General features: G+C 44.8%; 4 protein-coding genes across 4 annotated transcripts; all 4 read left to right on the top strand.

The window, feature by feature from the left end:
• Nucleotides 1–382: 382 nt before the first annotated feature.
• LOC133904762 (probable leucine-rich repeat receptor-like protein kinase At5g63930) lies at nucleotides 383–4,341 on the top strand. Its single transcript, XM_062346290.1, has 2 exons — nucleotides 383–3,263; nucleotides 3,796–4,341. Exons 1-2 carry the CDS (start codon nucleotides 674–676, stop codon nucleotides 4,101–4,103), a joined length of 2,898 nt encoding a protein of 965 aa, XP_062202274.1. The 5' UTR covers nucleotides 383–673; the 3' UTR covers nucleotides 4,104–4,341.
• Nucleotides 4,342–5,479: 1,138 nt separating this feature from the next.
• Nucleotides 5,480–9,760, top strand: LOC133904994 (dihydrolipoyllysine-residue acetyltransferase component 5 of pyruvate dehydrogenase complex, chloroplastic-like). Its single transcript, XM_062346670.1, has 6 exons — nucleotides 5,480–6,509; nucleotides 6,585–6,776; nucleotides 6,871–6,958; nucleotides 9,008–9,078; nucleotides 9,163–9,246; nucleotides 9,351–9,760. The coding sequence occupies exons 1-6, from the start codon at nucleotides 5,667–5,669 to the stop codon at nucleotides 9,453–9,455; spliced, it is 1,383 nt and encodes a 460-aa protein (XP_062202654.1). The 5' UTR covers nucleotides 5,480–5,666; the 3' UTR covers nucleotides 9,456–9,760.
• A 128-nt stretch (nucleotides 9,761–9,888) lies between these two features.
• LOC133904995 (uncharacterized) lies at nucleotides 9,889–11,475 on the top strand. The gene has a single exon (XM_062346671.1). It carries the CDS (start codon nucleotides 10,263–10,265, stop codon nucleotides 11,193–11,195), a length of 933 nt encoding a protein of 310 aa, XP_062202655.1. The 5' UTR covers nucleotides 9,889–10,262; the 3' UTR covers nucleotides 11,196–11,475.
• A 281-nt stretch (nucleotides 11,476–11,756) lies between these two features.
• LOC133904479 (uncharacterized) lies at nucleotides 11,757–12,305 on the top strand. The gene has a single exon (XM_062345995.1). It carries the CDS (start codon nucleotides 11,757–11,759, stop codon nucleotides 12,303–12,305), a length of 549 nt encoding a protein of 182 aa, XP_062201979.1.
• The last annotated feature ends 2,690 nt before the right edge of the window (nucleotides 12,306–14,995 follow it).

Genomic DNA, 14,995 nt, shown 5'->3' with positions numbered 1-14,995 from the left:
GCTTGTTCTACTTCCAACGGTAACATCCATCATGCACTAATTTTATTTCTCTAGCATGTAACTTTTTTAAAATAAATAAATAAATTTGGTGTAGGAACTATTAAACAGTTTCCGACAAAATTCCTGCAAAATCAGATAGAGCATAAACCTACACTGCCACACGACATTCACTCACACAACTTACGGATGAGATAGCATTTCTTGCAAAATATAAAGTTGGAAAACTACCTGTGCAAAACACGAGAATAGAATAGAAATAGGCCATTAATTCTGCAAACCATCCACCCCAAATTCCATTCTAATGCAGGCCCCATGGACACCAGCCTTGGGGTCACTCTCACACACACACAAGAGTAGACGATACAGTACGTCAGCCAGTCAACCCTGGACCCAACCCAAACCCAAGAGAAGGGGCACAAGAAAAACACCCAGTGAAATTATAAGAATTCACGCCCTCTACTGTCTCTCTATCCCTCTCCACCACTCTGAGCAAAACCCAAGAAAGCCACGGCCGAGATCACCAAGAACCCCAGAACCTAGAGAGAGGGGGAAGATCTAGTCTTTTTCTCCCTGTTGCTCGATCCATTGAAGATCAGCCGGAGTTCAGGGGAGAGGAAGAGGCGAAGCAATCGAGCAATCCGAGTGGAAACCAAGAAGATTCAATCAGGAGGTCATGGTGGAGACGAGGAGGTACTGTCCCTGTGCCAGCCATGGCTTTTTGCTGATAGTACTACTCTTCTTCTTGTCCATGTTTCACGATGCGTCTGTGGCCGCCGCCGCCGCCGATGCGTCGTCTTCCCCAACGCAAGAAACCGTCGACATCATGTCGAACCTCTCGAGTCTTGTGGGTAACCGGTGGAACACCACCTCGAATCCGAATCCGTGCAACTGGAGTGGAATCAGCTGCTCGAGCTCTGGTTCCGGTTCATTCTTGGCGGTGACAGGCATTGTTCTGTCCAACTACGGCCTATCCAACTCCTCCATCTTTGCCCCCATTTGCCGTCTCGACACCTTGCAAAATCTTGACCTTTCCAGAAATTCGTTCACGGATCTATCCGGCCATTTTTTCTCTTCTTCTTGCTCCATGAAGGCAGGGTTGCGGTTCCTCAATCTGAGTAGCAACCAGTTAGCTCATCCGCTCAGCGATTTATCGGGTTTCCCCCAGTTGGAGGTTCTTGATTTGTCCTTGAATCTTTTTACTAGTGGAAATTTGAGCGCAGACTTGAGTTCTTTTCCCAATTTGATGAGCTTGAACCTTAGTACCAATAAGTTGAATGGTGACGTTCCTACCAGTATGGTCGGCTCTTTGGCGGAGTTGGTGCTGTCTGGTAATCAATTGAGTGGTGCAATTCCTCAGGTTTTGTTTAAATATGAAAATCTTACTTTGCTGGATCTCAGCCAGAATGATCTAACTGGTGCTGTCCCAGATGAGTTCAAGAGTCTCACCAAGCTCGAGAATTTGCTCCTTTCAGAAAATAAACTGAGTGGGGAAATACCAGGGAGTCTGTCGATTGTGACGACGCTGTCTCGGTTTGCAGCTAACCAGAACAACTTTACTGGTCCAATCCCCAGCAGGATTACCAATCATGTCAGAATGTTGGATTTGAGTTATAACAATCTGAATGGGGCGATCCCCTCAGATTTCCTCTCGCATCCGGGGCTGCAGACTGTTGATCTTACCAGCAACTGGGTTGAAGGGACTATCCCCGGCAACTTGTCTCGAAGCCTCTTCCGGTTGAGGCTTGGTGGAAACAGGCTTGGTGGGAACATCCCAGACTCCATTTGTGATGACATGAAGTTGGCTTATCTTGAGTTGGATAACAATCAGTTGACTGGAAATATACCTTCAAAACTTGGTAAATGCAACAGCTTGTCGTTGTTGAATCTGGCATCAAATAAGCTGCAGGGTCCAGTGCCTGGTGCTATTAGCAGCCTCGACAAACTGGTTGTTCTGAAGCTTCAAAATAACAGTCTCAGTGGACCTATCCCAAGTACATTTTCTGATTTAAGAAGCCTGAGCACACTGAATCTTAGTCAGAATTCGTTCAATGGAGAGATTCCAAGGGACATCTACAAGTTATCAAAGCTTTCTATCTTGGATTTGCAAAACAACAATATCAGCGGTGACATTCCAATTTCAATCGGTTTATTAGAATCTCTAATCGAGCTCAATCTGGGGAATAATTCTCTGAATGGCACCATCCCAACCATGCCAACTAGCTTGAGCACTCTTCTTAATCTTAGTCACAACCTTCTTTCTGGATCTATTCCTTCAAATATTGGCAATTTAAGGGATTTAGAGATTCTTGATCTTTCATACAACAATTTGTCTGGTGAGGTACCATCTTCACTAGGGTACCTGCAAAGCTTAACACAGTTGGTGCTTTCTTATAATATTCTTTCTGGGTCTGTTCCTAGATTTCGGCAGTCCGTGCAAATTAGCATCACTGGAAATCCTGATCTCGCCAATGGTGCAGGAAACAATACTGACACTCCTACTACTGGTAAGAGAAGGACACACACAGTTTTCATCGTCATCTTTGCTATTGCCGGAGCTCTTATTGGATTATGCTTGCTTGCTGCTATTGTTATGATCTCATTATCAAAGAGAATTTACCGTGTTGAAGATGAAAGGCTACCAGCTGGGGAGGGTGTTGCTCAAATCATCAATGGCCACCTCATAACTATGAACAGCATCCACACCTCTGCAATTGAGTTCATGAAAGCAATGGAAGCAGTCTCCAATCACCAGAACATCTTTCTGAAGACCAGATTCTGCACCTACTACAAGGCTGTAATGCCTAATGGCTCAACCTACTCTGTAAAAAGGCTTAACTGGAGTGACAAGATATTCCAAATTGGGAGCCAAGAGAAGTTTGGCCACGAGCTTGAGGTACTTGGGAAGCTCAGCAATTCCAATGTCATGGTACCATTGGCCTATGTGTTGACAGAATACAATGCGTACCTCCTCTATGAGCATGTGTACAAGGGCACAGTTTTTGACTTCCTCCATGGTGGAAAGTCAGATGTTCTTGACTGGCCGTCACGGTACAGCATTGCTTATGGGGTGGCCCAAGGGCTGACCTTTCTTCATGGGTGTACTCAGCCAGTTCTGCTTCTTGATCTGTCCACATGGACTATCCACTTGAAATCAGTGAATGAACCTCAGATAGGAGATATTGAGCTTTACAAAACTATCGATCCTTCTAAGAGCACGGGGAGCTTTTCAACAATTGCTGGTACAGTTGGTTACATTCCACCAGGTAAAACAGACTGCACTTGTTGAACTGAATATTCTTTGCTGTTCTGATTTATTTGTTGTTGGTAGTAAACTCATCAATTAAGTAATATGCTTGAGTGCAGATCTGTCTGAACAGTTTCTGCAGACTTCAATTTGCTATAATTCTTTCTAAATTGAAAGTGTTAGTATTGTTTTCTGATATTTTTTCAGAACATAGTTTTCTTCCTTGTGTATCTTATATAGATTCCCATAAAAATGTCTTATTTAGATGTACCACATCTTTTCTCCTATTTCACATAAACTGAATTCGTGACTTCATTGGTTAGATGTACCAGAAACTTGCTTCCTGGTTCTGAACAAGTTAGCAAGAATCAAATGACATTTGCTATTAAATGAATCTATCTGCTAAAGTCTTCCTCTTCTACGCTAATGCTAAATTTCATTGGACTGCTATTGCAGAGTGTGCAATCGTAATTGACATTTACTAGTTTATAGTTGTTTTATTTGTTTATGAACCATATGTAATGCTAAATTTCATCGATTTACAATTGCAGAGTATGCATACACTATGAGGCTGACGATGGCTGGCAATGTTTATAGCTTTGGAGTCATTTTACTGGAGCTGTTGACAGGGAAACAATCAGTCAGCGGTGGCATTGAGTTAGCCAAGTGGGCTCTCAGCCTTTCAGCCAGGCCTGATCAAAGGGAGCAGATCCTTGATGCCAGGGTCTCGAGAACTTCAGTTGCTGTTCACAGCCAGATGTTGTCGGTCCTGAACATCGCTCTCTCTTGTGTTGCCTTGTCTCCAGATGCTCGGCCAAAGATGCGCAACGTCTTGAGGATGCTCTTCGATGCAAAGTGAGGCAGAGCAGTCTTTATATCTTAGATAACTTCCTCTGGAGTTTGATCTTTGCTTGGTTTGTGGATGTCAGTACTCAGTATACCGGCAGTCAATGTATAGTTCCATAGGACCCTAGTTCATGATAGATTGTCATATGATTGATGAATTGAGTAATTAGGTTATCTGTTTTGGAGTGACTGGCCATATGATTTCTATGGCAGAGATGGTTATAAGCGAAGTCTAAAAGTCCTGTTTCTCATGCGTATAATCCATTGTTTTGCTGTGGACTAGTTCCAACTAAAGATTTGCTTTAGTCGTGGGTAGTTCAACTAAAATAGCAGAACTCGCCCTAAAGAAAAGGCAGAAGAAACTCGCAAGCTAAAATCGTGTTGTCTAATTTTGAGAAAAGCGTGCGATATTGAAAATTTATACACGCAAATGTGTTCTACGGTTTTCTTGTTAAGCTCTTTTCGTTCTTAAGCTCATCTTGCTTTTATTTTATAACCATGTCCATATCTCAACAGTTCTTTTAGACTTCCTAGAGTTTAAAAGTTTTATTTTTTATATTTCCTGGATCATTGCAAATAAAAATAAGAGTAGTCAAATAAAAATCGTGAACAACAAACGACAAAGAACTCAACATCAAAAGAATAAAATTAACTATACATGTGTCTGTAAAAATTATCACAAAACTATACATTTTAAAGAAGTTTTAAGTTTTAAGGACAAAAATTCTGATGAAGCAATCACAAAATCCCACTCTTTAGGTGCTCTCATCTGATGCAACCACATCAGACTATCTGGTCCCAACGCAAGCCACACGTGATCTTAGTGGAGGTTAGAGACTGTTTAGTATAGCTATAGCTTCGAGATTTATATAGAATTTAAAGTTTTGTGAATAAAAATGTATTATTTAAACATCTATTTTTAGTTAAAAATAAAATAATGTTGCGTAACCAAATATCATTAATATTCTCATAACTCTAGCTTCAGAATTTTTAAGCTAGAGATGATCAGATCCAAAAATTTTTAGAGAAGAGTTCTACCAAATAAACTCTTGCTATGGTCTCATCAGACTTTTCAAATTAGATCAATTCATGGCATTTCACAAATAGATCAAGAAATGTTTTTTTTTAATTTTTTGTCTTCGAGCATTATGCTCAGTACGTGTTACTCTGGTGAAGCCGCAACAATCTACGGATGACATAGCATGACTAATCATCGTGATAAACCTATAAGTGCATCAATCATTGTGTATAGTTTATCAGACTCTTCTAACAATATGTAGTGTTGCAACAGTTTTGTATAATTTTCATGAAATCTAGCCAAAAAAAAAAGTATTGGTTGAACATTGGGCTAGTTGGACTTTGGAGCAATCCCTAAAGCCGGGCTTGGCACTTGGCTGCAGCAGCGACCAGCCCAAACCTGCGACCCCTCGTCGTCCTCGGCTAATCCGCCGCGCCTCCGATACTCCCAAGGCGGCAGCAGCCAACAACAACAGCTGCAGCTGCAGGCGTGAGGAGCAGCCGCCAACCCACTTCGCCACGCTCCCCTCTCCGCCCGCCCCCCTCCCCCTCCCTCGCAATGGCCGGCCTCCTCCACCTCCACTCGACGATGCTCCCCTCGGCGTCCGCGCTCCGCCGCCGCGCGGGCGTGGCCGCATCGTCCTCCTCCTTCTCCTCCCGCCGCCGCTGCCGGGTGGAGGCCAAGATCCGGGAGATCTTCATGCCGGCGCTCAGCTCCACCATGACCGAGGGCAAGATCGTCTCCTGGACCGCCGCCGAGGGCGACCGCCTCGCCAAGGGCGACCCCGTCGTCGTCGTCGAGTCTGACAAGGCCGACATGGACGTCGAGACCTTCCACGACGGAATCCTCGCTGCGGTCCTCGTGCCCGCCGGCGAGTCCGCGCCCGTCGGCTCCGCCATCGCGCTCCTCGCGGAGTCTGAGGAGGAGATCCCGCTCGCTCAGTCCCAGGCCGCTTCCTTCTCCCCATCTGCCTCACCGCCGCCTCCGCAAGAAACCGCCGCCCAAGAAGCATCCCCTCCCCCGCCACCACCTCCTCCTCCGGCACCGGTGGCTGTCTCTGCTCCCGCGCCGCCCTCGCCAGCGACACAAGGCGGGGCGCGGGTGGTTGCGTCGCCCTACGCCAAGAAGCTCGCCATGGACCTCGGCGTTGATCTTTTCTCGGTCACGGGGTCAGGCCCGGGCGGGCGAATTGTGGCCAAGGATGTTGAGGCTGCGGCGGCTACGCCCAAGAAGGCTGCACCAGTGGCTGCTCCAGGGCCGGATGTGCCATTGGGGTCGACAGTGCCATTCACGACAATGCAGGGCGCTGTCAGCAAGAACATGGTGGAGAGCCTTGCTGTCCCGACATTCAGGGTCGGGTACACCATGACAACTGATGCTCTCGATCAGCTCTACAAGAAAGTGAGCGTCTTTTCAATGTCTAGGACTGTTCTGTTATGCAGTTGATGATTGACTAAAAGAGTGAGCTTTTTGCAGATTAAGTCGAAGGGGGTGACAATGACAGCTCTGTTGGCAAAGGCTACAGCAATGGCGCTGGTGCAGCATCCTGTGGTGAACTCCAGCTGCAGGGATGGGAAGAGCTTCACATACAATAGTAGCATCAACATCGCTGTTGCAGTGGCCATGGATGGTGGGTTGATTACTCCTGTGCTTCAGGATGCTGATAAGGTTCAACACTTTGTGTAGTTATTATGTGTAATCAATGTTGATGTTTGTGATGATATTTTTGTTTGAATGAATGGTTTGTTGTTGGTTTATGCAGGTTGACATTTATTCGTTGTCGAGGAAATGGAAGGAGCTGGTTGATAAGGCACGAGCAAAGCAGCTCCAGCCCCATGAGTACAACTCTGGTATTTTCTCCACTTCATACACAAATTTGAACCCATAGCACATTGATGTGCATCTTTTCTATGTTCTGAGTAAGATGGTTGTAGGGATTAACTGTAGTAGTGTAGTGTACTACTAAATCCATATTCAGTACGGCCTGAACCTGAATAACAGAATTTGGTAGATGCTAGATGTTGCTTTGATTCCTTATAACTTGGTTGGATAATGTCTAAAAAGGTCGTAATTCTCTGTGTATGTATGCTTTGTGACACATATCCTCTGTAGTAGGTTTCCCTGATTCTTCAGCTTATTTCCATATAAACTTCGAATGCTCTGTTACACCTTGATACGCATTAGAGCTGTATTAGAATCTTTTAAGAAATAATAAAGCCATGATATGGTTCTGATACTTCCCCTTTTCATCGCCTGATACTAGTGCAATTCTCTTCATGTGGAGGAGGGGAAGAAAATGACTGTTATGTGTTCATATCAAAACACTTATGATATATGTATATATATATATATATATATATATATATATATATATATATATATATATATACTAATCATGGTCTAATTTTATGTGTTTTTGTTGAAGTTTTATGTACGCTTCTAGTTTTATCTATTTCCATTCTCTTAACTGAATCATGATATCCCTAAGAGTACCCCACAGGCCACAAGTGTTTTTCTTAGATGGGACTTCTTCTGTTCTTCAGTACTTTTCTTGGCCATGCCCCTCTGATTGTGTAGTCTAGGACTTCTGCCAAATAATAACACATTAGCTTCATTTCTAGGAGTATGGTGTGACAAAATTGCAAGTTATGGTACCGTCAACACATGTTCCATTCAAGAAGTATTGCTGGTTGTTTGTAGTTATGTACTGAGACTGTGAAACATCTCATCTCACTTTCAGGGATAAGATAGGTTCCATAGTTAATTGTTGTTTAAACGAGATCTGGAACAGGGCCCAGTAAGAGGCATGTTTTATCCTATTTTTGGCTTTATGCACTTAAGAAGTATGAACTAATAATTAGCTATGATTTGCTCAAATTCTCTTTTATACTAATGTTGCTGGCTTGGAGCAAGCCTCCTTACAGTACATAAAAACTTTCTGAAGCTAATATACAGTTGTTAATCTGAAGATGGAGGGTGGACTACAGAAACACTTAAATAATTCAAATTAGCTGTAACAAGTTGGCTAAGTTTTGTGAAGGTCCATTTAAGCCTTATGTCATGTAGTGATAACCGTTTTTCTCTGTTGTGTTGTTAATTTCAATTTCCTACACCTTGCCTCAGAGATTCACCTGGAAAACCTTGTGTCGATGCTGTAGTACGTCTTGTTGTAGTTTCTCTGGAAAGAGGTGTCCAAAACAGTGCCATGATTTACTTTCAGAAATTTAGATATATACCATTGCAGAGTTTGGATGACTTTATTATTTTTCATGAAGTAAACAAAGAGGTAAAGCGATGCACTAGATCGTATGCCAAATATGTACCAGTATGTAATATCACTTTTGTGGAGTATTTCTTGAGTTTCTCCCCAAATGCTCTGTATTCTGTCACCTTTTTAGAGTAAAAGGAATATCCAGCATGCCAATGATAGTTTGTGCCTCTTTGGTTTTCGTTTACCGGATTCATTTGATTGTCAGTTCTGTCAAACAGGCAGATCTGCCCCAGCTTTTGTTAAGTAATTTGATGTTTGTTTTCTCTGCTTAAAATATAATGCTCTGTCCAAATGGTGACCGTAGACTGCAGTGCACACTTGTTTACTTTCCTGATAAAATAGCATGATAGAAATTCAAAAATTCAGATAAGGATCTGGAATCATATACTTTTTTCACCTTTTAATGTGCTATTGTTTTAACATTCGTTGATGTTTTATTTAAATCCTCTGTTGTCTCTTAATTAAAGTATTGGCTAAATTTGACCGATTTAACTTACAGAGGTTCTTGTATTGTCTATTGCTATCACTTTTACTTTGTTAGTGCTCTTGGTTTTAGGCAAATCAAACATGTACGATGTGACAACCATGTTATTTGTGTATACTAATAGCTGCTCATATTCATCTGCAGGTACATTTACTCTTTCAAATCTTGGCATGTTTGGAGTTGATAGATTTGATGCAATCTTGCCACCTGGAACTGTAAGATGAAGATTTTATTTCTCCCTTTCTATTTTCATGCAATGCCACGTACCTTTATTAAAATATCTGTGTTACTGAAAACAGGGAGCAATCATGGCCGTTGGAGCATCACAACCGACAGTAGTTGGTACAAAAGATGGTAGAATTGGGATCAAGAACCAATTGCAGGTAAGTTACTTTGTACCTGTGGAACTTCCGCTTCCCGCAAACTGATTTTGATTTGATGACTTTGTACTTGATTTGATAATTTCCCACCTGATCAATGCATCTAGGTCAATGTTACCGCTGATCATCGGGTTATTTATGGAGCTGATCTTGCTGCTTTTCTGCAAACACTCTCCAAGATAATTGAGGATCCCAAGGATCTTACGTTTTAGATGTATCCAGTGATTGTTTTTCCCTGGGCAATAACAATTGGGTGCTTCTCACTTGTCAGTAGATGTGTAGGATGTGTTCTGGTCATGTGAATTAGTTGATTTAAGCTGTCAGCAATGTTGGTATCAGGTAACTTGCCCTGCTGGTTACCTCTCATCATTGGCTTGTTTTTCAATAAATTCTTGTATCTTTCTTTGTACTAAAATAGGTGTGAAGGATGTGTGCATTTGTCATTTTTTACAGGAGTTTTCATGGATAGTAGTCCATTTTGTTGAGTTCAATGTACCATGGATTCATTGTCTTATCATCTTGCGATACAAAAAATGAAATGACTATTTTACCACCCTGCGGTTGATTTTACATGTTTCTCAAAAGAGAAATGTGGTTGATGCCCTTGCAAGGGTGCTAAAATGGAATGTTCATGAGATCAGTAAATAAGGGGTCAGAAATCTGTTTGTTTTACAAGTGAAGGACCATGATTTCTCCCAGCAACCCCCATGATGCCAAGGTAGGAGTGTATCTGGTATCTTGGACCTGTTGTATATTCCTGGGACAGCAAAAGATAACGTCCTCCGTTTTTTGCACAGAAAGCATAACTGTTTCAGCTTCTTGTACTCCCCTCTTCTCTACTTGAAGGATCATATTAGGTAATCAGTCCAGTGTCTTGCTTGCTGGCCTGGGCTATGTGCCATTGTAGTGGAAGCAAAGCAAGCCACCTTTCATCACATACATAAGCCCCTCCGGGAGCTCCTGTTCGTGCCTCCCAATCCATTATAGCCTGCAGGGAAGCCACCATTGCAACCTGCAGCATGGCCGCCGATTGGTCGGGCCGTTCAGAGGTCGACACCTCCCGCGCCTTCCGGTCCGTTAAGGAGGCGGTCGCCGTGTTTGGTGAACGTCTCCTGGTCAGGGAAGCCCAGTTCAGGCCAAGTGCCGGTGCGCGATGCGACCGTCGTGTTGGCAGGGAGGGGAACCCCAAGGCGAGTGCCGCTGCCATTGCTGCTTCGAGTTCAAAGCTTGAGGGGAGTGATGGCGTTAGAGCTTCTGGCCTTCTCACAAGGGAAAGCCACTCCAAGGCAAGTGCCACTTACAATCTCAAGCAAGAGGGAAGTAGTCATAACCCTGCTCCAAACCTACTGCCAGTGCCGAGGGCAATTTCAGATGACGTGCCAATGTACTTGGTGCCCTCCTCGCCGCCGTTCTTTGCGTCGTCGCCGTCGCTGGCCAATGACGACGACGAGGAGCAAGAGCGCAAGGAAGCCGACCTCATGGTAATGAGCTCCATGAAGAAGCTGGAGGAAGAGGCGGCCAGGACACGGCAGGAGGTGGCACAGCTCAAGAGGAGGCTGGCCGAGATGGAGCTGTCCATGGCTACGCTCAACGCGAAGCTCCACCGGGCGCTCTCGAAGCTGGCGCACATGGAGGCCGACAAGGCGGCGGCGGAGCGGGCCAGCATCGAGAGAGGCCGCAGCGGCGACATGGCGCTGACGGTCTGGGCCGAGCGGCGCGGCCCGAGCAGGCAGCCGTTGGGCCACCTGCTGGGGCTTGGCGAGGCCGATGGGGAGGTGGTGACTGGCGGCCGGACTGTGGCGCCGGCGAGAAGGAAGGTGCAGAAGCAGAAGCCGATTGTGCCGCTGGTTGTTCCTCTCATCAATGGCGTGCTGTTCTCCAAGAAGAGGAGGATGAAGGACAAGGAGAGCATGTACATGAAAGAGCTTTACAGCTTGCTAAGGCTGAGCTAGCTGATCAGTGGCTTCCATGCTAAATCTGTGGCAATGCTTTGTGCACGATCATCTTCGTCTATATCGACTTAACTCTCAACTCTAACTTAGTTTTCTGTGACTGATTATGTGAGTGGATATGATTGTGGTCCGGAAGAGGGTGATGTTTTGAATTGTAAATTATCGTAAAGCTACCATTGATGTATGTATCTTCAAATCAAGAATGGAGCAATGTACAAAGCATGTTGTAATACAGGTAATTATCTGTAAATTAATTCTATTGCATGCAGTTTATCATGCTATTATAGGGTGTCCACAACCGTCTCTCCCTATTTTTCAGTTACCTTTGGTTGAACATTTCCAACTTCCTCTCAGACACGCGCCACAAAAGCAACACCACTTACAAAGATCAAAACTTTTTGGCCCTTTGCGATCATCGGCATCCAAGAACTGGAGGCACAAATTAGTTGGTCGATGACATTGTAAAGATCATCTGATCTTGGAAGAACAGTGTCTTTGGTGGCAGATTGTTGATCAGGTTCTTGACTTTTCTTGCGGTTTGATCGGTTCCGAGAGGGATCGATGGGGCCGCCGCAGAGGCAGCAGCAGGATCAGGCGCGGACAGCGGGGAGCGCGTGCGTGTGGGTTGTGGCGGCGCTGCTCCTCCTGGCCATGCTGGCCGGCGGTGGGTGCCTGGTGCTCTACCTCACGCTGCCGCCGGCCAAGGTCCCGCAGTGGCTACCGGCCGCCGGGCTCGCGCTCGTCGCGCTCCCCTGGGCGTTCTGGATCGTCACGTGTGCGTACCGGTGCTGCTGCTCGGCGAACGCGGAGGCGGAGGCGGCGGCAGGGAATTACGTGGAGCGGCAGCCGTCGTCGAGGACGGGCGTCGCCTCCGTGGCGCCGATGCCGAGCAGCAAGAGCCTCAAGAGCGCGCGAGCCGGCGCCAGCGCGAGGCACGCCGACGGGTCGCCCGCCGCAGGGTCCCCCACCGCAAGCAGCGGCGCGCGGCGGGTGCGGTTCGGTGACACTACTGTGCTAGGGGAGGAGCACGCCGCGGGGAAGGACCACGGCTCGTCGGTGCACTCGAACGAGAGCGAGGCGCCCCTCGCCTACTCCATGAACTCTTCATGATTTCTTCCACATCATGTAGCACAGGTAATCAGTCAATAGATACCATGAAATTCAAACATGCAACGCAAGTTCCGATTTGTTGCACAATTCTCTGTTTTTTCTTCTTGCTCTATTTTCCACCTTTTCTTCTCAGTGTACATATTCATGTAGACTATGTTCTTGGGGTATGCTCGTTGGCGCGTGGGCTGTCATGACATATTAGACTCTGTTTTGTTGGGGAATAACACTAAAATGAGATAAAATGAAGTCTCAAATAGGATCAACAGATACTTGCAGAACATGTTGTTTCTACAGATCGATCCTCTGAAAATGACATTCATGTGTTGTTTTCTTCCGATGTGTGATGACACCAAAGCACAGAATCGCCTGCCATCTCTATGTAATATTAACCAAGGTTAAATTTTTTAAAAATGGCTCTGACTGATGGATGTCTTTGTTGTGCAGCGTTTAGGACGATGGCTGAAGATGAAAACACAAGTGATCAGAGGAGGAAAATTCGATTGATCTTCAGAAGCAGACTCACTCGGCATCCGTGAAGCAGTGTGCATAGCTAGAACCTAGGGCACAATTCTGCAGCTCTGTTTTGGGTAGGCATTGCTATGATCATGGCCCGGAATACTGTCATTCTAACGATTTAGATGGTAAAGATTGTGCAACAGAAATAGGTTCAGTTTAATCTCTCATGAATCAGCAAAGTATAAGCAGGATAATTTCGATGAAAATCTAATTATGAGGCTGAATTTTACCTCCTTTTAGAGGATGAAGCTGCATTTAACTGAATAGAGCAAAGGATGAGTGAGTGTTTCGCACAAAGTTTTCGTTGGCTGGTAACCTGTGGCAACTGCCAATATAAGTTGTGGTGGCCTAGACAAAATGCAGGTGGGCCCAATGTTGTCTTGGACGGACGGCTTCGTTGAGTTTCTCGGACGAGAGTAGGATCTCGCTTAATGAACAGGCGAGGCCTCGTAGGCTACGGTGGTCAAAGCATATTAAATACATTTTATTGAGGTCTGAAACGGGCGAGATCTTCGTCGCATCGACGCCGGGCGAGCCCACCTAAAAGGTGTCGCCCACTGGCCTAGCCGATGTTAACACTGTCATTTCCACTTAGTCGAGCCGAGGGAGAGGGAGGGGAGGAGAGGAGAGAAGAGGAGATGGGAGGGGAGGGAGGAGAAATTTTACGGCGAAGTCCTACCGAAGGAAAAAAATGTATACTTTTTCTCTGTTATTTTTTACAAACCTGGTAGAATAGTCTGTAGTGGTAGATTTTGATATATGTTATAGGTTAGATCTAGAATTTTTTTTAGAAATCTGGTAGGATAGCTACTAGACGTAGGTTAGAATGTAGATCTAGGTTTAGAATTAGGGTTATATATAGTTTAGCAACTAGATCATGTTTGTATACATATTTTAGCAATTAGATATAGTATTTAGACTTATGTTAAGTATTAGATGTAGGATTTAGACATAGTGTAGGCATAACTGAGGTAGTAGCTGTAGGATTTAGAGACGTTTGATGTAGTGACATGGGTGTTTTTATTGTAGTATAGACTACATGTTGGATCATGCTTGTAATGAATTTTGTATTGTTGTAGATGTAGTTTTACATAATTATTTATGTTCTGTCGCAATAATGTTAGGGTTTGTGTCGATTGTTGCCAGGTATGTCAGATCAGTGGCAGTTTAGGATTTTTTTATGGGGACATTGCAATATTATATGGTTCGGAAGGGGTAGTACGCTCCGTATTTCAGGCAATGGATAATGGTATCTCTAGGCCTATGCACAAAAGTATCAGAAACTTGTACACCTGGTTGATACGGGGTTTCAAAATAGACCCTGAGGTTCAAGAAATGACTATTAGCATTGTGGGCAACCGTTTGAGAGATTGTGTGTACTAGGAGGTGTACCCGCTCAGGGAAGATCAAGTCTGGAGTAGGTACTTGCAGGATGTTGTGCATAGAGGTTGGCCTCTTATATTGCTTATGCAATAGTAGAAGAATAAAGAGCCAGTTGGAGAGATACAGGGTGGGAGGTATGCGGAAGAGGAGGGTGATAAGGAAGAGTATGATGAGGATGTTGATCTGGATGGTTCACATTCATCGGATTATCCGACTGACTGAACTGACCGGTGAGGCAGATGAGGGGGAATGAATCCCTTCTCTAATTAAACAGATGGAGTGGGATGATCTTGAGGCTAACGAATCTCCTGAGTATGACATGTCGGATGATGAGGACGATGCTCCTATTCCAGCGGACTGGAACAATCCTAACTTTAACAATCTTGTAGTGAATGAGGGGAATCAGGTGCCTTAGGATGATAAGGACGATGCTCCTATTCCAGCGGACTGGAACAATCCCAACTTTAACAATCTTGTAGTGAATGAGGGGAATCAGGTGCCTTAGGAGTATACGCAGAATGAGGTGACCAAGGGTGCTAGGTATCTGACCAGTCAGGCTATGACGGATGTTGTGACTTAATGGATGACATTGCTTTGTCGACAGTTTTATGTTTTCAAGTCAAGAAAGAAAAAATATGATGTGAAGTGCATGGAGAAGGGTTGCCCGTGACGGGTGCATAGCTTCAAGGGGAAGTGGATTGAGTATTGGGAGGCGTTGATTGTGGTGGACCACACTTGCATGATGGACAAACTTGAGTCCAGCCACAGGAACATCACCTTAGCCTTTGTTG

This window comes from Phragmites australis, chromosome 22 (assembly GCF_958298935.1).
Source record: "Phragmites australis chromosome 22, lpPhrAust1.1, whole genome shotgun sequence".
Lineage (NCBI taxonomy): Eukaryota > Viridiplantae > Streptophyta > Magnoliopsida > Poales > Poaceae > Phragmites > Phragmites australis.
Note: the sequence above shows the minus strand (reverse complement) of the source record. Positions and strands in the feature narration are given on the sequence as shown.

Excerpts from the sequence above, each read along its gene's own strand:
- LOC133904762 (XM_062346290.1), top strand. The coding sequence starts at position 674 with ATGGTGGAGACGAGGAGGTACTGTCCCTGTGCCAGCCATGGCTTTTTG. Across the intron at positions 3,264-3,795 it reads AGTTGGTTACATTCCACCAG|AGTATGCATACACTATGAGG; the intron begins GTAAAACAGACT and ends TTACAATTGCAG.
- LOC133904994 (XM_062346670.1), top strand. The coding sequence starts at position 5,667 with ATGGCCGGCCTCCTCCACCTCCACTCGACGATGCTCCCCTCGGCGTCC. Across the intron at positions 6,510-6,584 it reads TCGATCAGCTCTACAAGAAA|ATTAAGTCGAAGGGGGTGAC; the intron begins GTGAGCGTCTTT and ends AGCTTTTTGCAG. Across the intron at positions 9,079-9,162 it reads CAATCTTGCCACCTGGAACT|GGAGCAATCATGGCCGTTGG; the intron begins GTAAGATGAAGA and ends TACTGAAAACAG.
- LOC133904995 (XM_062346671.1), top strand. The coding sequence starts at position 10,263 with ATGGCCGCCGATTGGTCGGGCCGTTCAGAGGTCGACACCTCCCGCGCC.
- LOC133904479 (XM_062345995.1), top strand. The coding sequence starts at position 11,757 with ATGGGGCCGCCGCAGAGGCAGCAGCAGGATCAGGCGCGGACAGCGGGG.